This window comes from Rhinolophus sinicus, linkage group LG09 (assembly GCF_036562045.2).
Source record: "Rhinolophus sinicus isolate RSC01 linkage group LG09, ASM3656204v1, whole genome shotgun sequence".
Taxonomy (NCBI): Eukaryota; Metazoa; Chordata; class Mammalia; order Chiroptera; family Rhinolophidae; genus Rhinolophus; species Rhinolophus sinicus.
The window spans coordinates 93102951-93127614 of NC_133758.1; the positions used below are offsets into that span (position 1 = coordinate 93102951).

At 35.2% G+C, this 24664-nt stretch overlaps 1 protein-coding gene across 4 annotated transcripts in view; it reads right to left on the reverse strand.

Moving 5' to 3' along the window:
- Positions 1-24664, reverse strand: part of DGKB (diacylglycerol kinase beta) — a 642123-nt gene that overhangs the window by 28769 nt on the left and 588690 nt on the right. For all 4 annotated transcript variants that reach the window (XM_019727049.2, XM_074340800.1, XM_074340803.1 and 1 more), the window contains 2 exons: positions 6506-6626; positions 4042-4102 (listed from right to left, as the gene is read on the reverse strand). In XM_019727049.2, the coding sequence (XP_019582608.1) occupies positions 4042-4102; positions 6506-6626 (182 nt within the window). The remainder of the gene's footprint in view (positions 1-4041; positions 4103-6505; positions 6627-24664) is intronic.

Genomic DNA, 24664 nt, shown 5'->3' on the forward strand with positions numbered 1-24664 from the left:
TTTTCACTCTCTGTCCTCCTGAAGTTGCTCTTTTTTTCTCCCTTTGATAGGAACATATTGAAAAGAGAGTCAGGATGTTTGACATCCTCAGGAGGAAGGATTGGGGAGAAAGAAGATAGAGAGAGGAAAGCAGGCTCTGGAGTCCAGCCTAAAGAAAGGCTTTTTGTGAACTATTTCAATATGAAGTTTTCTAGAATTATCTTTTTAGTTTGATATGCCTATTAAGATGGCTAATAGTTAAATAATCCATTATCTGTTAACTCAGTAACTATTACAAAACTGTAAACACAAGAGTACTTAATAAACATCTGTTAACTACTTTAGTGTGAGGTAATTTAAAGGGTCATAAAACTAACTGCAAAGTATATATTCGAAGAGTTAATTTTAAGCTCTTTGGTTTTTGCTTTTCCTTATATTTGAACTCAGGATTGGTCAAATTTGTAAATAAAGATTATCTTATTTTTTTATTGTGGTAAAATATATATATCAAAATTTACCATTTTAGTTATTTTTAAGGATGCAGTTCAACAGCATTAAGTACATTCACACTGTTGTGCAAACATCACTGCCATCTATTTCCAAAACTTATTATTGCTTTGATTTTTTAAAAGTACTAATTGATGTAAGAATCAAGACCCACTTATCACCTGCCTTTCCATTTTATGTATTCCACTTAAAGAAAAGCAGAACTTCTGCTGTGCTCTAAAATTATATCTAGAGCAATTCCTGCATAAATTGAAGATCAGCTTATGGATATTTAAATTCGGCAAAGAATTTTAACATTCTACCAATTCTTATGTTCTGTAAGAAAAACATTTTGTTATTCAATTGAAGCAAAGAGCACTTTTTAGTGAAACCATACCAATGCTATGAATTTAAGTGAAATTTAAAGTTCAGAACTCCATGTGGTTCTAGGAAAAGTAGAGAATGCCAAAATGTGAAATAACAATAATAAGCCATAACCTAGTACAGTTCTTGGCCCACTATAGACAGTAATAAATGTTTTAAATGAATAAGAGAGTTTACACAGAGAGCAAATTAAACATGAGTTATATAAAGTGTATTATTAATTTAACAATTGTATAGATCATGATATTTAATAGATGAAATAAACGTCCAATTACTAATCGAAACAAAACAATAAATGTATAATATCATTAGAAGTCCTGTGTGAAATAAGCTAAAATTACTCTAAAGCATTAGATTTTAATAGATGTATACTTTTAAATGCTGGAGAAAGGCAATAAGTGATTTACCAAAGGCCACACTCATCCTGCCACAAGTATGGCCAAGGGCCTTTTCAGGTTGAGATCTACAGTGGGGGATAGCCACGAAGAGTGCAAACAGTAGAGCTAAGACACCTACATTTCAGTTTCTACTCTGCCACTTATTATCTGTGTGGAATTAGGCAAGTTATTTAATCTTTACCTGCCTCAGTTTTATCCATATATGAAGGTCATTACAGGGTTTTTTGGTGAGAATTAAATGTCTCAATACAGGTCAAGTGTCTCAACTGTACATGGCACAGACTAAAAGCTTAATAAATGTTAGATATTATTATTGCCATTAATCCTTCCTGATTTAGCACAGAAACTAAATTCACCTTCTCCCTGAGAAGAATGCAAAAGAATATAAAGTACTAATGGAAGATATTTGGTTTCATTGTCTTTAATTTATTTTCTTGTGACCCAGGCTGATGAAAAGTGGTCTTTTATAAAAGACAAGAATAGTGCTACTATCACCGCCATCACAACCATCACAAACACCATCACCACCAGCACTGCAACTACCATAGCTCTCATCACTGATAGCACCTCCACTAGTTCATCATGACCACCATTATTGCCATCACCACCGCCATCACCACCATCACAACCATCATCACCATAAACACAGATTCACCACTATTTTCACCATCAGGATCATGACCACTGTTGTCCCCAGCACCATAATCTTAAATACCATCATCACCACCACCACTCACAACAACAACAACAAGAACAACAACACCTTTAACTTCCCTAAGAGTATAAATGTGAACCTCGAGGTGTCATTGGGAGAGTGAACAATAATAGACAAGATGCAATTGTATACATGCTGGTAAAGAGAGGAACAGGAAAAATTGTAAAGGGTATTTTGAAGCACATACAGAGATAACAAAAAGCATTAAGAAGTAGCCAGTCTAAAGTAATTTTTAGACCAGTTTGTTTTACATTATTATTATAGAATTAATGGATTTCACAAACTTGGGATTTGAGTAGCTAAAAGGACTATACCAGGAATAAACAAAAAGTCATACGTATATGCTATACACAAAGACTGAGCCAACAGCTTCGAAGTAAAATCACTGGAAAGGCATAATTAAAACTTTCCTCTTATATGCTAAGCTGTGCTGTTTGGAAGACATAGCTAAAGTTGTTTAAACTAGTGGTTAAGAGAATGGGCTTTAATCAAAGAGTCGTAGGTTTGAGTTCCATATCTGCTACATATATGATCTTGAGTAAATTATTTCACCTTCCAAAGCCTCAGCTTCCTCCATCTGAAAATTGGTGATAACCATTATTTAGAGTTTGTGAAAATATATAATAAATACTAATATCATGCAGCATGTCAATTATACCTCAATGAAAAAAATACATGTTACATCAGCACTTAGCACAATGATTGTACTTTAAAATTAAGACCTCCCCTGTCACTCCCTAACCAGTTTCCCGCCCAGTCTTAACTACACAGTAAATGGCACCATCAGTCACAAGTAAGAGCTAACATTGATTGTCTCTTTCTCTCTTCCCCTACCCTCCTTCCCAAGGGAACTCATTAGCAAATTCTTTTTGTTCCAGCTCCAGTATATAGCTCAGATCCATCCATTTCCCTGCCACTATCCTTCCCAAGCCCAACCTAGTCTGATAGATCCTGTCTCCCAGCTACCTGCTAGTCAGTATATCCATTTTCCATCTAGCAGCCAAGGTGAACTTTAAACGTGTAAATCAGATGATGCCTAGAGCCTTCCATAGCTTCCTGTTATACTTAGAATCAGATGCTAAGTCTCTACCATCATTTTACACACATGATCTGACTCCATTTTTTCTATTTTATCTCTTACCACGTTCCCCCTACCTACCTCTAGAAACTTCAGTCACACCCTCCTCCTTACTGTTTCTTTAACACACTGAGTTTTTGACTCTTCTTTCAAAGAGGCCTCCCAGATCCACTTATCTACAGTAATACTCTCCATATCCCACCCAGTGACTCTTCATTGTTTTGCCTTATTTTTTTATGATTCTTGTAACCTGTAGTTATATTTACTATTTATATATTTATTTAAACTCCTATTATCAAAACGTAAGTTGCTTGAAGATAGTTATGTTATTGACCATGGTGTATTTATTGCTGCTGTCTCAGTGTTCCATTATTGATCATGAGCTATATTAAGAAGTATATTTCTATTCACAGTGCCAAGAGCAGTGTCTAGCATGTTTTTGAAGTGTAATAAAATATTCACTATACAAATGGAAAAATAAATTTGGGGGGTATAAATGCCTGACTCAAATAATATCTCATTATGGAGAAAATAATTATAAGAGGAGTTTTTTCTATAGAGAACGAAGCCCTCAAATCCCCAAATGGAGGGAAAAGAACAGATGGGTAATAAATTCAGGGAGACTTGTATCTGAAGGTACCATAAATAATTTTCTCATAAGGTATTCTGAAATAAGTACAAGAAAGGTTAAGAGAAACTATCAATTTTGTTCAGTTCCAGAGTTTATAATCACTCTATAGTATTTAAAGGTTACACTTAGGCTAAAACAAACATTCCAAAGCTAAATCATTGCCAAGGGCATATAATGCCTAACTCCTGAATGCAATGGCTCTGCCACATAAATAACAAACAAACAAACATAATAATAGGTCCAAAGCTTAGATATTATGATTATTTAGTGATATGAGTATGTGATTAATTAGTTATAGGGAAGCAAATATATCTGATATCTGGGAAGCAAAAATGAAACTGACATAGCATTTCAAATCCTCTGTACTCACTGTGCATGGGGTCTGCATCCATGGTTCCCCATCAATCTGCATTGGCAGAGACTTGTTAGTCCTGGAAGAAAACATTTCATTTTAAATATAACACAACAGACTATATGTAAGATATAAGATAGGAACAGGAAATGCAAATATGGTAATAGCTGGGCTCTAAAGTTATCTTTTCTGAAAAGGACTTCAACTCTTAATTATTAATGAATAAATACCCTAAAAGGTACCTCAGTCACAGGAATGTTAAGAGCTTCCTGGTAGATGTAGTAATATAAACAAAAATTCTGATGCCAAATGAAAAATGTAGGGTTCATGTTTAATGATAAAAATCAATTTTCTTACAGCCAAAAGAGGCTGCTTGCTTTCATGTAAACCCACGTTGCAAATCACAAACCTGGAAAAATGGTGTTTGTTGTCTTAGACTTTCCAGTATGAATACTTTTATATAAATAAAAAGCAATTATATCTGTGCTATAATCCATGTTTGCACCTTAGGGGCAAATACACCTTTTCTTTTCTTTTTTTTTTTTTAAAGGTAAAATTATGGGAGAATGTTTCTTGACAAGGTTCAAATTTAATACATATAAATACTTAATTCACAGAAATTCATTATTTAATTTTTATAGAAACACTGATGCACTTCAGTCCATGAAAGAATTTAATAATGCTTCAACAGTGTTTTCATTGGGTAATTTGCCCAGCAGATACTCTGAGGCTTCAGTAAACTAAATTGAGTGTGAACCAGATGAGAGGGGATAAAATCTGTATGTTAGAATTGTATCATTTGTCTTAGTAAGAGAGAAGCTAATTTTTTTTTGGTTTTGAGAAGGAGATGCTTTTTATTAATGAGGTCAGAGAAACTAATACTAAAAGTAAACAAAGTCAGAAAAACAACAACAACAAAAACAGATCAAAACAAAATAAACAACTGTAGGACAGAATCCCTCCTGAATATAGACATAAACATCTATAACAGAATATAACAAATCAAATTCACTAGTGTATTCTTTAAATGCAGCACCACAGCCAAGTGGGGCTTATCCCAGAAATGCAAGGCTGGTTTGACATTAAAAAAAAATCAAACAACCATGTTGATAGTTCAAAGAACTGAAACCATATGATCCCAACAATAGATACAGAAAAAATATTTGGCAAAATCCAACAAAAATCCAGGCTCACTAGAAACTGAAGGGAACTTCCTCAACCTGATAATGGGACCTCTACAAAATCCTGCAGTGACCATAGTATTTAATGGTGGAAAACTAAATGTAGGTGGAAAACATGGAGGAGGTAGTGGGAGACATGGACATGAGGCTTTTCTGGGGAATGCCCTAGGTCTTGAAAGGCACTTGTCTTCCAGCAGAGAGTCATCCTCCCTGTGGCCATCCAAGGGCACATGAGAGACACCATAGAGCCTGTCCTTCTTTGCATGAGACACAGCCTAGAACTACTTATTCAGCAGGGGAAATGGTTCACCCAAATGAGTGTCTTGCCCTTAGGAAAAGGCCCACGTGCATCCAGCTGGCCCAGCAGAGGATTTTAAAACCCTTCAGCACAGCAGAGCCCTCACACTCGGTCTTCCCCTGAAACTCCTTGCTGGTTAAATGTACCCCACACATTAACCATTAGCTCCCACAGCCCTGCCATCTCATAGTGTGTGAGACGTCAAGGTGACAGACGTGGGTTAGAAAAGCAGTGGAGTGGGAGTTTGAACCACCCAGTTCTATCTAAGAGTATCACATGTTGGTAGGATGAATGTGGACAAATCATATGACCTTTCTTAGGCACAGTGTCTGTCTCTGTTTAAAACTAAAATAACTATTAATCCACAAAATGGTTGCGAGACTCACATGAAATGCCATATAGGCTATAGAATGCCTAATATAATTACTACTACGAACTATTTGCATCTCTTGGGATAGTATCCCCCCAAAGCTCACCAAGAGCAAGGAACATCAATGTATGTCTGTCTCCTCTCCTTGTTCATAGGTCCTCAAAGGACTAAACCTTCCTGGGAAAACCAAGTGGAAATAAATGTGCCCTGACTAAACGCTGAGGGAGGATCTTTGTGGACCGAATGTCTCAGAGACGGTGTTTTCTTGGTTTGTTGGCTGGGTACCCTGGGAGCTCTGGTGAGAAAGTGAGACCCAACTCCCTGGGGCCAAGCAGGATCAGGCTTGCCAGGGCCTGTGCCCAGCTCTCTGGTGGGGGCTGGAGGGCAGGCAGTAATGTTGTGGTCTCCGGCTTGGGCTTATGTGCAGTTGGAGAAAATCTAATTCTAATGAACCTGATAGGTAGTAGCTAACCAAAACTTTGTAAAATCTGCATTACTTTGAAAGGTATCAGTACTAATCATTGATAATTTGATGCACAGATAAGATAAATGGTATCATAGTCCTGCATTCTTTTAATTAGTTTGTAGTGATGCCATGTCAGCTCCCTTTGTCAATCATAGAGAAAGAGTTACCTGATGACCACAGAGGAGCATTGAGCTAGCCGCCTCCCAGCACTTTTCAGGCCTGTGTATATTTGCCCCATCTCCATGGCTCCTTCTAAGCCAACCACCTCCAGCAGCTGATCACTCAGATCTGAAAGAAAAAAGAAAGAAAGAAAGAAAGAAAGAAAGAAAGAAAGAAAGAAAGAAAGAAAGAAAGAAAGAAAGAAAGAAAGTGTTGTACGTTATAGTACATATGCACATGTGTACAATTTAATGTCTTTAGATATTATGGATGTGAAAAATAAAGGCTACTTCATAAAAGCTTCTATTTCTTGGATGCTGAAAGGAATGAAAAGATGGCCTACTTATGAAGCTCTCAGTTTAACTAAACCTTGAGGTGCTGTGGGAAAAGATTTGCTGTCAGCTTATTCTAAAACAAAAGATTCTGAGCCAAATAATGCCAAAAAATATACCAGTAGTTTTTAACATCAACAAACTTAATGTTATTCCACATGTATATATGGAACATTTATATATCCCACATCAGACATTTGGCAGCAAATAGACATTTCAGCACTATAAATAAAGTATGAGGATATGCTGTCAAACATGATTTTGTTACATTACTCGAATAAAAGACCTAAGAGATAATGAATTAAAGTTTCTCATTTTAGGGATATGAAGACAGAGTCTCTAAATCACTGAGTGGCTTATCCAGAGTAACTTCACGCCAAAATTCAAGAAGCAATATTAATTTCTTGAAATGTTTTTCTGATGATAAGGAATCTGCTATCAAAATACTATTTGGAATAGACTAGATAATTATCACAGTACAATCATTACTTATTTTCTTAACAAAGGACAGTAGAAAGAGGCTAATAGTAATAGGCAGTGCTCGTTGAGTATTTACTAAGTACCTGTCAGTGGACTAATCACTTCCTACCTATCATCTCATTCGCTCCCTTTAAAAACCATATTACGACAAATATGATGACTCCCATTTATAGACAGAAAAGCTGAAAATTAAAGAAGTTAATGAATTTATTTATATGTACATACTTAGGAAGTGACAGTGACAAAACTTAAACACAACGACTCTGATGCATAACCACAAACTATGCTATATTTGATACATCAGCCATATCAAAAAGAGAGACTTTGAAAAACAATAGAAACATTTCTTACAGAGAAGGAGTGGTTGCACTGTGTGAGCTTCAAGGTCCCTTCCCAACCTGAAGGTTTTCACTCAGCCAGAAAGCAAAGGTTGCACTCACATCGGTCAAATCCCATACAAACTAGGCCTGACACAGAGCCCATCCACTGACCTACTGAGCTCAGAGTGCCTGGACCCTTAATTTGAAGGCAAAACTCTCAGTGCACACATATGGTCCTTTCTATTTTAACGTTCTCATGAATTTTCAAATGTAAATAAGTAGTTTAATATTGTTTTAGTAGCAGAAAAACCTGGAGGTTGTGGCATAGAGTGGGAGGGTATGATGGTTAAACAAGGTAATCATGTAATTGCTGGTCATAGCTGAGGTTCTACTTGAAGAAAAACAAGCAAATATGTTTTGTATGGTTTCCATTTTGTACAGAAATCCTTCATTCTCAGCTAATAAATCCATTGTTGTCTGGAGTTCAGGGATGTAGATGATACATTTTCAGTGTAGTTCAAGTGTGCGGCAAATAGCACTTTGAAATCCCAAAGTTTGTTAGGCTCATGACCACTGGGAAATTTAAGATAAGCCCTTAGAAAGTCCTTTAATAGAAAGTGTGACCAAGTCTCTGTATTTTTTTAAGTGAACTGATAATATATATATATATATATATATATATATATATATATATATATATATATATATATTTAAACTTTAAGCTATAGTGGCAGCATAAAATTTTCCCAAGTAAACACAATCTTCTAGCGATAAAATCAAATGTTAACAAGTCGTAACAAGTTAGACCACTCACCTTGCTGTTCTAAAGCCTATTTAGACTTATTTCTCATGAAACTTATTCTGTGTTTCTAGTTTAAATTTATGTTGCCAAGAACAGATGGACAAGGAATGGAAACATATTCTTTCAGCTGTAGCTTGGCTCTATAGCCTGGGTGTTAATATACGCATTTCTTAGATATATGTCAACCAGAAAACTACACTGTGGCAAGCACTAAAATCCCAGATGTGTGTCTTGTGGTATTTATAAAACAACAACAAGGTTGAAGTTCATATTTAGTGTTATATATTGTGCACTTCCTGATTCTTAAATAGGTGAAATTTTATACCAATTTTTGTAATGATCCAGTTGATATGAACTGTTCTACAAGAAATTAAACACTTTCTCACCACAGAGTTAATCTGTGAGCCCTAACTTTTCAATGAATCACAGGGATTGTCTATACCCACATCATATTGCTAGTGTCTACCATCCTCCATCTATTTTTTTTTTCCTGCCTTTTTATTTATCTTTGTTTTTCTCCTGGCAAAAATGCCCTGCAACTCAATTCTACCATTAATAATCAGTAGTGAAAATATTTCTTATGCATTTAGAATACCCAGGCTTTCAAACTTTCATGTTGTTGCTAATCCAAAGAACTATATAGAAAGAGTGGAATATTTACTAACTCTGGTAAAGGTAAATAAATACCATATTCCTTCAAATTATGTGTTCAGAAAAAAAAGAAATAAAAAAGAAACTCTAAAGTTGTGCTATATTTTTTTGCTCCATAAAACTTGCACATTTTTGATATAACAGTCTGCAATATCTGTTTACAACTAATGCTTCTTTCATATTGTCTTTGAGATCAAGGTCCTGATTGATTTTAGACAAAGCTAGTTTCTATCTATAAAACTTTGAACTCTGTTTCTATATGTGGCATCACCTAAAAATATCAAAGACTTTCTCAAACTTCACATTCTAGCTAAAATTTATTTTAAGTGCAGGCCCCCTTGGGATGTCATAACCAACCAGATGAACCTACTTAATTGGTTTGCTACCCGGCTATTGATCTCATACTTAAGAGTAGGAGTAGCAAACTACAATCCATAGACTTAATCTGGGCCATCGCGTGTTTTTGTATGGCTTGTGAGATAAAAATGGTATTCACAAGCTTACAAAATGGAAAAATAAATAAAAAAAGAATAATATATCTTGACATTTTAAGGCTTATATAAAATTCAAATTTCAGTGTTCATCCATTTAGGTTTTGTCTATGTCTCCTTTCATATTACAATAGCAGAGTAGTGGAAACAGAGACCACGTGTCCCACCCACAAAGCCTAAAATATTGACTATCTGACCTTTAGAGAAAAAGTGTCAATCTCTCCTTAAGAGAAATATTAACTCTTTCAGGTCACTGTAGTTTTCACTTTAGCACTGCCACTGTAACTATTAAATGGCATCACGGTGGACTGAAAGACATAATGTCCGAGCACTCATTCCTCAGCATCTGTATCTCTGTGTAGAACAGCTGTCTCAACCATGGAGTCTCACCACACTGGTGTACTATGAGTTTTCTCACAATCAATTTGTTATTAATCACAAAATACCCAAGTTTCCAAATAACTTTATTACAAAAGAAGCTAGAGCAGTTTAATGTTCAACATTATACTAGGTCATTGCATCCCGTTTGCCTTTCTTGAGCGTGAGGAAAAGAAGTGGAGTCATAGATAGGAAGGCACAAGTTGCATCCGGACCTGGAGATCCAGGTGAGACTCAGTCCATCTGTGAAAGTCACCTGCCAACTATTGAGAAATCTCGACATCCTGATATTTGGAAGTGTTTGCCTATCCCAAGGAAGATGTTGCTTTTATTCAGGGGAAAAACTACATTTCTGAAAGAGATAATATGTCTTTCCAAATGGATCCATGGGGGTAACAAGGCAAGAGAATCCACCAAATTTAGTATTTTCATATTTAAAATAAAAAGTCTAGAAGAGGTGCTTTAGAAGGAAGAAACAATGAATTAACCCAAATCGGGTCATATTAGAGCAAGATTCTCAACACAAAATCAGTGATGCTGAATGCAGAAAAACACAACTTTATTTTCACTAACATGAAAGTGAAATTAAGCACTTTTTAAAAATATAAATTTAGGTGAGAAACCATAGTTGTGTAAAAATACCTGTGATTTGTCACTGACAAATATCACATATTTAACATTATATTGTTGCAGTGTTTCATAATGCTGTTTGTACTAATTATTACTTTTAAATCTTAATACTTATTGATCCTGTTACATTTTGAAGTGAATTTATTAATAAAGAAGGGCATATATTGCTAAATCAAAATTTTAACAGTATTTCAATATAATTTGTTTCCATTGTTAGCCTATCAATATTTTTTTATGAATTTTGAAACATTGCTCTGAGAGGAGTCTGAAGATGTCACCAGACTTGCAAAAATGACTATAGCACAAAAATGGTAAGAAACCCTACTTTAGAGTTTAATTTGCCTTTGATTTTGTAAATCATTTCCTGAAATTTGTTAGTGCTGCATTACTCTGTTACACAGGTAACCAGGGGCTATGAATGTAAAATCTGAAAGTAGGGGTAAAGTGCAGATTTGTGAGCACAGGAGCAGCACAGCTAATAAGTGGGTAATATTTATTCATAGCTTAGTTTCATCATTTTTGACAGTTATGCCCTGTTAATATGTCTCATTATGTAATTGTTTCAGACTGCCATATGTGAGGGAACAGAAGAGGATGCATTACAAACACAGACTGAATGTGGGTTGCAGCATTTCAATGTTTCATAGAATATAGTGTATACTGAAGTGAGAGGAAGGGGGCAGTGCAGGGTATACTCCTTTTGCATGGTGTCCAGAAACATGTTGCAACACTGTGGGAGGCCATATTCTGGGGTACACTTATTGACTCAGCATAGACATTTTGTAATCAGATCACCATAAATTGCTAATTATATCACCATCAGCTAAATCCTTATTTGGCCAGGGTGAGACCAGACTAGCTATGGAATAGAGTTGTACCTTCTGAGAGTGGGTATATTTTATGTCTACCTGTGATGGTTCATTTATCTAGGAACTATTGGAACCATACCTGAGGATCCAGAATAAACTTTTGAAAAACCAAGGTATGTATAAAATTCATCCACCAAAGTAAGTGCTTTGAGGATCCTTCCTTAACATGTCCATCTATTACCCCTTGATTCTTAACTTAGATGACTTCTCACAAGAATAAATAGCTGTTTTCCCAGACCTCCATAAATTAAAACAATGCAAATTAGAAAAGGGGGTGAATGGAGAGAGCTGAAGAAAAATTATTAATATGGACTCTGTGTTTCACAGTACAAGTCTACAAACATTAGAGCAGACTTTTAGCATCTCAGGGAACATAGTACCTAATTATAAATCTATAAAGAAAATGGGAAGGATATAAATATACGTATAAATATACATATAAATACACACACACACACACACACACACACTATATGTCTTCTATGGGCAGCTCTCTGTTCCGGGATTTACAGGTATTTTTCCATGCAAGACTCATAAAAATCATTTGAGGCTGTATCATCTCCTCATTTTATTGATGAAAAAACTATATTACTTGTCCAAGTTTTTTTATACAGTTGAAAAATCTGGTTTTCCAAGTAGGTATGCTTGACTCCAAATTCCATGCAACGGTATATATGGACAACAGTAAGACCTAATCAATTGAATGTTATTAGTAATGGAAGAAGACAGAAAAATCTACAAAGAAATATAGGTATATAAGACCTTGAAATGGTACCACTAGTAATCATACCACTAAATAGTTTCAGATGTTATCACCAAATGAAAATACAGTATAAAACTCTCATTTACAATTACTACTGAGGTCACAAATAAGTTAGACTCTGACGAATCTCTATAGGAAGGTTAAGAAATGCAAAATACTTTTTGGAATGGTTTCCATCCAAAATGGTTAAAATGTAAAAACTAAAAAGGTTAGAGTCTCATATGTAAATAGATTAACTAGAGTTATCTGGAAAATCTAGCAGTGTGAAATATCCCATTTCCTGTTGAAATTTAAAAAAAAAAGGGGGGGTTAAGGTATATATACAGAAACTATATATATATAAAATGTAATCACAAGCCTGCCTTTAAAAATGACTTTTAAAGAATGGATTTGATCATCTCCTTTAAAGCCATCTGTTTTTTGAAAACAAGCAGCTAAAGCTGACTAAAACTGTATTTTCATTCTAAAATTCTGAACTTCACTAAAAGAATTCAAAAAAAAGTAAAGACCAGAAATCACAGTGTGACATACTGTCAGCACTCTCCCTTATTGTGACCAAAGTGGTTCAGGGCCTTCAAATCACTTTGTTATTTGAAGGTGTATTTTAAAAGTGATCTTCATCTCAGGACATACAAGAAATCATGAGCGTTTCATTCACAAGGCCCATTGAGAACTAGCGTAAGGAATTCCCACAGCAATCTATTCCTGAAACTGACAATGTGTATTAAGTAGATGAAAGTAGAGAGCATACAAGCCCAAGCTAGCAGTGAATCTCAACATTGCTGCTTTTGGATTCTTAAGTCAGTTTGTTCTCATAAAGCTTTGTGGAGGGACTGAAGTCTGTGGCTCCTTTTCTGTGTGAATGAGCCATTAAATTGTGTAGGAACATTTTCACAGCACCATGCCTCTCCTGTCCTCTTCCATAAAGCAAGTTACTTCACTTGTCTCCTCACATCAATTCTATCACTAAACAAAGCAAGTGCTCATGAATGATGGCTGATGTCAGCAAATTTGGAATAGCTTCTAGAGGGGCATCCTGCACCCTAACACTGATGCTTGCTAAAGGGGTGAAGTTACCAAAGAGATCACCCACCCTTATTCTCCAAAAAATTAAAAAGTTCTGACAAGTAAAAAAAAAAGAAATTAAAATCCAGTTTATTAGCGGGGCAGTGTCGTATTACTTTACATATGGCTATATGGTTTTTACATTCAATTTCCAGAAGCACTGTGAAAATCAATTATTTTCTTGAAATATAATATAGAGTATAAAGGCATGTTTTATTGTCCCTTTATTTTAGTTTCAATGAAATATGAAAAATACTTGTGAAAAACAATAAAATTTAAAAAAACACCCACAAAAACCATGGTAATGCATTTAAACTCATTTATAAAGTTAATGCTGAAAATTAAAATAAGGACAACATAATGATGAAGGACAGTGATTTACACTAAAAATTATCCCTGTATAACCGATGTAGTTTTCATACCCAGTTTATCCTGGTAACACAAATATTGTACTCCTACCAAGAGACTAGAAGATTGTTACCCTGGGGTTATTGTGCTTTCACAGACCATTTGCATAAAAACCCTCCTGGTCAGAAGTCAATCTTACTCCCCTGGCAGTACGTCTTCAGAAAAGAGGTTACATGCCCAAATAGAATTAAATCCTGTAACCGTCATTAAGCACTTTTTTGATATCGGTAAAATATAGGATTATATCCTGAAATCTGGCTTCCTGCCAGAGAACCCTTGAAAACCTGCTGAGTTCAACGCGTTGTACAACAGGAATGCCAACGTTTCTGGTTAGAACCATGTGTGCATTTAAGTAGTTTTGCTGTAATGTCGGACCGAGGACCCCCAAGTCTATGGAGGCCAGGGTATGAGAACAGAACTGAGACAGGATCTGTCAGTGTCTCAAGCACTAAACAACACACTTTACATCATCATCGCCTCCCCCTTTAAAAATGAGTGTTTTTTGAATCATCAATGCTTTAGGAAAATAAAATTACTCAAGGCAAAGAAGACTCTGCCTATTTTGTTTTTTTCTTTTTCTTCTGCTTTTTATACATTGTAAACAGATGGCCCATCATACCTGATAGGCTACCTGCTAACAAGTTACTACAGCTTACAATATACCTGAATTCTTCTGTTTTGTATATATCCTCCCTTGTTTCTTTTTTCTGCAGTAACATAATTTTATGACTTTATGGCTACAGAAAAAGGATTATATTACATTTTGGATTACTAAATCGAATTAATGTTGACATAAGTGGTTTTATTTGGATGGGATTTTAAATTAATCCCATTTGTAAATATAAGAAATACAATATCCTTTGTCATGTCAATTACAAAGTTAGCAGAGAAATCCGTTCAACACATGCAATCACTTAGAAGACAGAACTTGCAACCTACTAAGTATAGGAGATTTTCAGGGTCTCTTCACTTCAGGACACTTATTAATCATGCAGTGACAAGTTTCCAAAGAGCTTGAATTTTTAAAAAAATAAAGAATAAGCCCTTGTATATAGACATATTGAGGGATTCAGATAAATACAAAAGATCTCTGTGAAAAGTTTTCCTTTACATTTTAAAAAGCATGTCATTTTAATCTCTATAAAAGAACTGCACTGATATTATTCCAGCTTTTAGAAAATACAGAAACATTCATAACTAACAGTAATGTGAAATGTAGAAATGGAACATTCAAAGTTCCATCATCCCTAACAACATTTGAGAACATAAGAGAAGTTTGAATGCAAACTTTCAGGTTTCCAACACTGAGAAACTAAGGACTTTATCGCCCCTTTCAAGAAGTTGCTTTGGGGGTGGGGGAAGACAAAACCTCTTTTATAATATAAATTTTACTAATATAACTCATTCTTCTCCTACCTCCACTTAGAAGAGATAAACTATTTTTAAAAATAGTTTAAAATACGTTCACATCGATACTCCTGGTACAAAGAAAAATTATTCTATTTAGTCGTATTCTTTTAAAACTTATTTGTTTAAAAGGGCTTCACTGTATTGGTCTTGTAGCCCTTCATACAACAGAACAAAAGCAGTTCTTTGAAAGAAGTCTAAACTTGGACAAACCGTAAAAAAAAAGCAAAGTTCCTCTCTGTTTTTATCAAATTTGATTGCTGCAGCTGTTCCCAGTTTCTGTATTTTAAAAATAGCCTTATTCAGTGCCTTGTTGGCTAAAGGCCAGAGTGCCATTAGAACATGCTGTACGGAAAACCTCTATTCAGTTACAGATACAGAAATATATTTAAGATCAGTGGGGGTCATCTGCAGCAAACACTTGTAAAGGAAAATAGAATTTTAATGTGTTTGGACTGATCGGCACTGTTACCAGATAGTTTAAAGCTCCTGAACAAAGCATTTCTATTATTATTTTTTTCCTCTTAGGTAAAAATGCAGACTGAATATCAATTTCATTGGAAAAATATTACTACAGAGGTCTATTTCTCCAATAGCAGTTGTATAACAGAGATAATGCATTTCAAAAAATACCTTCTAGTGGTTTGTTTGACACGTTCACAGGAACGTGAAAAGGGGGTATTATAGAACAAATGCTACAAATGAAATCACTTCTCTCTGATATAGGCCACCTAACTAAGGTTATCAGGTGTGAAATAGACCAATGTGCCCAAGGAAAATGAGGCGAAGGACTCATTTTGGTCCCTATATATCCTTTGAAATGTGCATCTCAGCTATACAACTGCTATTTGAGAAACACACTGATAAATTAATACCTTTGAGATTGAAGTGTGTGGGGATAGGTCAAAGAATTGAATTATTCTGTAGAGTCTTAGAGTTGTACCCCACATCTATTCAGTTCTTTCCTTTTTCCTCAACAAAGGATTAAAATGACTATTTGGAACTAAACAGATTTATAAAGAAATGCTAATTTGAGTTGCAAGTAAAAGAAAAAAAAATCTGTCCCGCATGGATTATTAATTAAAGAAAAAATAACAATTTTTGAAGCCAGAGAAATAGTAGTGAGAAAGAATCAGAAAGCAGGGATTTTGGGAGAACCTAGGTGAGAAGAGAAGATTACTTTACAGAAAGGTACACTGTTGTCAAGAAGTGAAGCATCTGAGATTTCACTGTTTTTGAAAGCCACCATGTTAGCCTTCCACAGTTTTGGGGAGGCTGGCAGAAGACGTGAATCTCTGGAGTCAGAGACCCAAGATTTTATTACCTGCAGCAATATGTCAGTCCACCAAACCTCAGTTTCTATAGAATGAAGCAAAGAGCATTTGCACCGTGGAATAAAAGGGAGATACAGCAACTAGGCCAGCACTCTGCAGGCTTCTTGGGGCAGCACTAGGCTTACTGTGAACCTGAAGACAGACCTATGACCCAGTATGGTCTTATTGCCACAAGGAATAAGGATGAAGAGACGATGCCCAGGTGTTCTACAGTAGGCACAAGGCATAGTAGAACCAGAAGTTCAGTGGGATTGAGTTGATAAATAGAACAAAACTGCACTATAACAGGGCTGGCGGCAGTCCATTGTAATGAAGCTATTTATTACGCTGTTAAATTAGTACAATTAATTTACTATTATTACTTAATGATTTCAGAAATAAAAGTAGTAGAGATGACAATATGTACAATTTCTTAGATTTCTGGAGAGCAGTATTACAAAACGAGATATTTGTTATTGACCCCATGCTGATTATTCTCTCAGAAATAATTTTTAAAAAAATGTCGAAACAAAAATTAAAGAAAAATATTAATATCAGATGTATCAGTTGTCAGGCTAGGTGCTGAGTATACAATGGTCAGGAACACATAAACAGTCACTTAATGTAAGCATTAAGAGAAAGGAGAAATTTACCTGTCACTGTAGGTTCAGAACTGGACTTAAATCTGGAACTCCTGAAGGGTGACTTGCTATCACACAGGAGAAGCCATTCTGGTTACTACATGGTTTGAGCCTGTGTATTCGGCTATTCCTGAAGCTGGTCATGGATCTTTCAAGCATATAAGCAATATATCCATTTTGTATCTTTTAAAATCATTTAAGATTTAAATATAGAAAATAAAAATGGTCTACTTTTGTTTAGCCAGTTGAATTGGGTTTCTTTCACTTGTGAGGAAATGACACCTGAGTGACACGACTTGCGGCTCTTACTACTGCCAGATTCATTGTCCTCATTATACTTTGGTGGTGTCATTCTCCTTCACTGACACTTTTAACTGATTTGTATTGCTTAATGAGTAAGAATCTTGACATTCAGCTATCTATAATCTTAATTCTATTTCCAGTATTACTCTATGTAAATTTTTACACTTTGTCTAAACTACTATTTTCTGTTCCCTAATTAGGCCTCATTGCCACTACTATGCTACCCAATAATTTGGAAGCTTTTTCCTCCTTTCCTATTTAAACTCTGTTAGTCCTTTCAGGCTTAGTTTAATAATATATTTTCTGCAATGCTTTCTTTTACGCACCAACCCACCACTAACTTTTATAAAAACACAGTATCTTTATGACTCTTTTGGCACTGAACCTACCCTGTGAGGCGACAATCACAGAATCAAAGATTCAGATAGGGTGGCCCCCAGAGTGCAAGACCCAGCAGTTAAAAAATGACACATAACACTTTGCATTTTGGTCATCTCATGGCCTAACGGAGCACATGAGAGCTCTTTGCTGTTGAGTATGATTATTATCAACATTTTAGTCCAACTCTGATTTGGCCCCTACACTACTGACAAAAGTAGTTCCGGATTTTACATACCTATTATGAAGTTCTAATTATCTCATTTTGTCCTATCTTGATTAGAAATTTGGCTAGAATTTTTATTTTCCTAGTTTAAATTTGATCTCTCTGTTTACCTTGCTATGTCATACTTATTGTTTCATAATACTACTTAACATTCATTTGTTCATTTACCCATTTATTTCATACAACAAAGTTACATTGAGCACAAAATAGATGCTCTGTAGACCAATTCAATTGTCCCTCAGTATCCACTGGGCACTGGTTCCAGGACCCCCTTGGATAACAAAATTTATGGATGCCCAAGTCCCTTATATAAAATGGCATAGTATTTGCATATAACCTGCACACATACCCTGTATACTTTAAATCACCTCTAGATTACTTAGAATACCTTATACAATATAAATGCTGTGTATATAGTTGCCATACTGTATTGCTTAGGGATCAATTTTCTGGTATTTTACTTTTTGAATATTTCTGATCCATGGTTGGTTGAATCCATGGATATGAAGCCCTCAGATATGGAGGGGTACAACTGTATATGCCAGGTACTGTGGAAGGTGACTGAGATGGATGTGAATGAAGTTACATTTCCTAACCTCAAAGAGGTTAGTATCCTTAAGAGAACTGACAGGTAAAAAAAAAAAAAAAAAGTAGTATAGTTTAATTAATGCGACAATAGATACACATACAAAGCTTATGTTGCCAAAAATGGAGAGTGTTTAACTCTGTGAATGGTGGCTGGGAGTGGGAAAAGTTGGGATGGGAGAAGTTTAGGGAAAGTCTTTCTGTAACTGATGATATTGAAGGTAAACTTCAGTTTTCTAATGTTGGGTTGAGTAAAGGTTTTCCAGGATAAGAAAAGCGTATGTAAATAGAATAATGTTTAAAATCACATGGCATGTTCAATGAATTAGTAAAACCTCGATTTTTCTGCATTATAAATAGCAAGGGCAAGAGTTGTGAGAAATGAGGTAACGAGACTCAGTCATAAAGGGTCCTATAAACCTTGCTTGGGAGTTTGGATTTCCCTGTAGTTGACTGGGAGCTCGTTAGAATTTCTAAGCTAAGTAGAGAAGTGATTAGATTACATTTTAGAAAGAACATTTTGGGAGTCATGTGGAAGATGGATTGTAAGGAAATGAGTTAAGAAGTAGGGTGATCAATTAGAGAAGCACAGAAATAATCCTAGTGAGAAATGACAAGGAGTTAAAGTAATGCTGTGCCCAGGTACTTGAAAGAAAGAACTGTTTAGGAGGTAGAACTGACAGTTATCATTACCTGGAAGGTGGGGTGTGTTAGAAGCATTGTGATGACCAGGGTCAGGCTTATGAGAAAAGCCAGTGGCAATGCCACCAACCCAGATAAGGAAAAGAAGAGGAAAAGCAAATGGGGAAGAGGACGTGAGAGAGTTTGGTTTAGGATATGCTGACAAGAACTCTGTGGGACATTCTCATAGAGTTCTCTGAAACTCCACCCAGAGGACAGCTTGGAGAAATCTATAGATACAAACACTATTTTCAAATTAACATAAATCTTTTAAGGGTGAGAAACATATACTGTTTTGCTTTGGAGTTTGTTGTTTTGTTTTTAGATTTCCCAAATGCACCACCTGGCACAGAACAGACAATCGATAAGCATATGTTGAATTAGTAATAGTGTACTGTATTAAGTACACTTGAAGCTTGCCTCACAGTCTTATGTAAGTGTCTCTGAAAGAAAGATAGACTCACCTTTGAATTTGTTTAACAATGAGTATTAGCTGGAAAAAACAAAATGGCTCGTGATTTGAGAGAAATTTTCTGGAAGAGACAAACATATTCCTTTTGATTAAACATAAACATTGATAGATGATCTTTTATGTAGTAATTATTTATTACATTTATTTGGCTTCTTTATTTAGTTTTCCATAGTTTCTTTCATGATTTAATATAACCATAGTACTTAGGAACTATGCTTAAGCCATTGCTAGATGGATTTTTTTTTTCTTCCTTGTTTAACTTGCAACCAAAAGCATTCTTTACTGATACAATTTTACAGGTGGGGAAAAGAAGTCAGAGCAGATAAATTATGTGCCCACAGTTATACAGGGAGTGTCTAGAGTTATGCTCATAATATCACAATTCTTCTTTGCACCTCAATGATACTGATGGAAAGATTATTTAGATAACTATTATTAATTAATATCTGATCAAGGTGAATTTCAAAGGCAAAGCTGTTGTTATCTAGTCATATTTTTGTTGGAAACTTCTTTGTCATTATTAATTCTTCTCAATCTCATCATGATTCAAGGATATTGATAACTTCCTTATTTTTACTGACTGCTCTAAAGATTGAAATCAATTTGCCATATTTGTTGATATCTTTTCAATAATATAAATAAGTATAACAATATAATAAAGTGCTATATAGCTGTCTACTAAAAGCTTTGTTTTCAAATATTTCCAAAACTAATTACAATCTCATAGAATTTTAAAATTTAAAAATTATTTTCTTTATTTCCCCCATCCGTCCAACCCTCTCGGTTTTTTCCTTTTTTTTTAAAGCCATTGTTTTTCAGTCTTGTTGTAGGGCGCTCCCTGGCCCATGCTGGTATTATGAGCCTTGCGCTCCACCCGGTTGAGGCAATCAGTCACTGGTCATTAGTTGGACGCTCACAGCTCTCGTGGACTGCCTGAGCCATCGGGCCGCCCCCCAAATTCTTTTTTTTTTTTTTAAATCAGAAATCGCCAGGTACTTATTTGTCATTATAGGATCCTAATCATATCATTACATTGTTAGTTGTTAGAAGTATTTTATAAATCTTAAATTCTATTAAATGATGATTTATTTTTTCTAGATAAGTCATCATGCAAGAGGCACTTACTTATTACACATGTTTTTCAGCATATGTTGCAAGTTTATTTTAATGCTGAAAAGGCACATTATGATCAAAGCAGAAATCTGCCCAATTTAAACTGTTCCAAGCTATTTTCATACATTCACTCATGTAATATTGTAAGATTTACATTAAAATGAAGGCTCCTCTACAATTAAGTGATTCAGTCAACATTAAAAAAAAGGTGCAAATGTGTGCAACATGAAAAAAAAAATCAACAGATGTGCGAATAATCTCTGATTGGGGGCCAGTCTCAAAAAGAACAGTAGAAAAAAAAAATCAACTTTTATTCTTTCTATGCTTTAAGGTTTTTCTGCACCCACGTTAAAGGACATACACAAAACAAACACAAGATTTTCACTTATGATGACAACTGGATTAGCCAATAATAAATTGGAGTAAGGAGCAAATAGTAACTACAAAATCAACAATAGTACTTAGAGATGGATATATATTTTGATTTTGCCTCATTCTTACACTTCTCTATTCTAACAATGAACACATTCCAAGGGCATCAAATTTTCACCCATATTCAGAGAAGGTTCATATGTACAAACCAGAATATTAAGCACTAAAGCATTTAAATAGAATTTAGCCAGCTAGTGTACAATCACAAAAAGAAAAGGTTGTGATCCTGGAGGTCGTCAAACCTGCAGGCCAGCGCATGCAGTTGTACAGGTTGTATACCACACATCTATGGTCATGATCACATCCTAGTGAAATGAATGGCATCGCCTCAAAGTTTACAGAGCACTTCCTGCACAATCATATACACTGAAGCCCTGGAAAATACCATTAGGCTGTGGGAAATGTGAAGAACTTTGCATAGATGGGATAAATGAAATCAAAGTACTTCATAAAGCATCATTTCTGTTTCCGTCAGGCATATCATGTGATTATGGGAAAATGTCCATTATTATCTACTTCAGTAGGTGTGGATCAAAGAAAAACTTGATGTGACAACTGACAATCTGAAATATTTAGACAATCTGAAGCCCATGAAAGACACGTGTCATTCCTATTCTCTCTTCCCTGAGGTCACTGCAGACATGTATCCCTGTCATTTTAACTGAGTTTCCCAGTGCCATCTATTTGAGAAAATATAAAACTGGAAATGACACTCACTGACAAGCACATTCCTAAATGGGAGGAAAATGAGCTGATGTGATTGTACTTAAAAGTATCCATTCATGTTTTTTCAACTAATTAACATTTATAGAAGTTATTGATAAACATTATATTAAACCACACACTTTTAAATGAAGAGGGTACTTTTGTTTACAAAATTCAACATGCTCTACTATTGTAGATGAAATTTTACTACATGGAAACTTGTATATCGAGGCTTAATATTAATATATACATCCATGTACAACTCTGACATGACCCAAAGCTTCAGTAGTTCTGATATATTGCAGCTCTTCTACACATTTCTACAAGTAGCCTTGGTGAGCTGAGCCTTCTAAATGTGTCTATGTATGTGTTTATCTATATAAATACGAGTGAGGAAATGATTAGCCTGAGGTCTCTGGTTAAGTCACTGATCATACTTCAATCCATTACATGAGACCGCCTCTCCACACACATTTTAAATTGGGAAATATAAAACTGCTGAGAAAACATAGGGTTTATGATTTGGTGAGAAGTTAATATGACCTAAATTGTCTCATAAAAGTCTTTGTTGGCTCTTTGCCCATGAGAATGAAAAAGTTCAGTTTAGTCAACTGGCTAAAAAGAAGTTCAGAGTGTTTTGGTACATTATGAAACAGATAAGACCCCTGTTGTAACAACAGAGCAGCAATTGTTTTCCGCAAAAAATAGAGGATATAAAAGCAGTGTCATGAGGATGGGAGAAAATGTAGGTTCAGGTGGATGAATTCAAGGAGAAAAAAAAAATGTTACTATGGATTGTTTCTGTTCTTTATCTCTGGTAGTTATTTTCATGCAATTCTTTGAAATAACAGCATGTGCTTTTATTTGGAGAAACTTTAGGCATTTGAATAAGCTTAGTGTGCATGCGTGTGTACATGTGCTCACACACATACACAACAGTTTGCGTTCAACAAAATTACCATAATTTTTATTTTCTGTTAATCAACTTAATTCTGCCTCCATGTTCCGATTACTCTACCCTATCAGTAAATTAGATCTATGTTGTTTTAAAGGCTAATTTCCTCTCTAAATATCATATAATAGCCAAGAAAATTTGAAAGCAGCCTCTCATTCGCAGTAATTGCCACTGTTTTCGTGTTATGTAAGCTGGCAGTCTGACGCCATGCACAGGTGGGACTGAGGAAACTTGCTGAGACTTGTCCTGGGGCTGCCTCTCAGCTCCTCCATCTCAGATGGAACATGCCTTCATAGCTCTTCCATTTGTGGATCTTACCACCTCATCAAGAACCTTCCAGGGAACCACTTGGTTCTACACTGTTCTTGGGAGCCACCCTCAGTAATCCTTTCCCCTATATGGCCCAGCAGAACCTCTTCTTTTTCTGTCTTTACTCCTACATGCTTTTCTTTCTTTGGAACAGTTCATATAATCACTGCAGAGAGCAAAAGTCACAGTTTTTTGTTCAGAAAGCTGAATCTGGTCCACAGAACTCTTTGACTCATACCATACTATGTCATAAAATTGTTGCTACCTATTTTTTAATGTCATTTTTTAAAATTACTTTATTGAGGCATAATTGACACACAAAGTCATATATATTTAATGTATAGAATTTGATGACTTTGGAGATAAGTATATAACTGTGGAACCATCACCACAATCTATGCCATAAACATATCCATTACCTCCAAAGTTTCCTCCCCTCTTTTTTGGTGATAAGAACACTTAGCATGAGATTCACTCTCTTAACAAAGTTTTCAGTAAATAATACAGTGTTATTAACTATGGCTCTATGCTATTCACTAGATCTCTAGTATTTATTTTTTAGGGCATAAATGAAAATTTATACCTTTTGACAAACACCTCCCTGTTTCCTTCTCCCCCATCACTGGTAACCACCATTCTATTCTTTGCTTCTATGAGTTTGACTATTTCAGATTCCTCATATACATGGGATCATATAGTATTTGTTTTTCTACATCTGGCTTAGTTCCCTTAGCATAAATTCCCTCCAAGTCCATCATGTTGTCACAAAGGGGCAGGATTTCCTTCTTTTTAAAGGCTGAATAATATCCCATTGTATGTGTACACCACATTTCTTTATCCATTCATCCATCAATGGATATTTAGGTTGCTTCCACGTCATGGGTATTGTAAATAATGCTGCGATGAACATGGGAATACAGATATCTCTTCAAGATCCTGATTTCAATTCCTTTGAACATATATCCAGAGGCGGGATTGTTGGATCATAGGGTGATTTCATTTTTAACTTTTTGAGGAACCTCTACAGTTTCCACTGTAGCTGCACCAATTTGTAATTCCACCAACAGTGCACGAAGGTTCCCTTTTCTCAACATCTTTGTTAACATTTACTTTTTTTTTTCAATAATAGCCAGGTATGAAGGTGTGAAGATGTGAAGTAATATTTTATTGGTTTTGATTTGCATTTCCTTGACGATTACAAATGTTTAGCACCTTTTTATACACCTATTTGTCATTGCTTGTCTTCTTTGGAGAACTGTTCATTCAAGTCCTTTGCTCATTTTTTAATCAGGTTATTTGTTTTTGGTTTGTCTTTGCTAATGATGTGTAGGAGATTCTTATACATTTTGTATATAAACTCTATTTTTAATTAAATTTATTGGGGTGACAATGGTTAGTAAAATTACAGCTTTCAAATGTACAATTCTATAATACATCATTTATATATCACATGGTGTA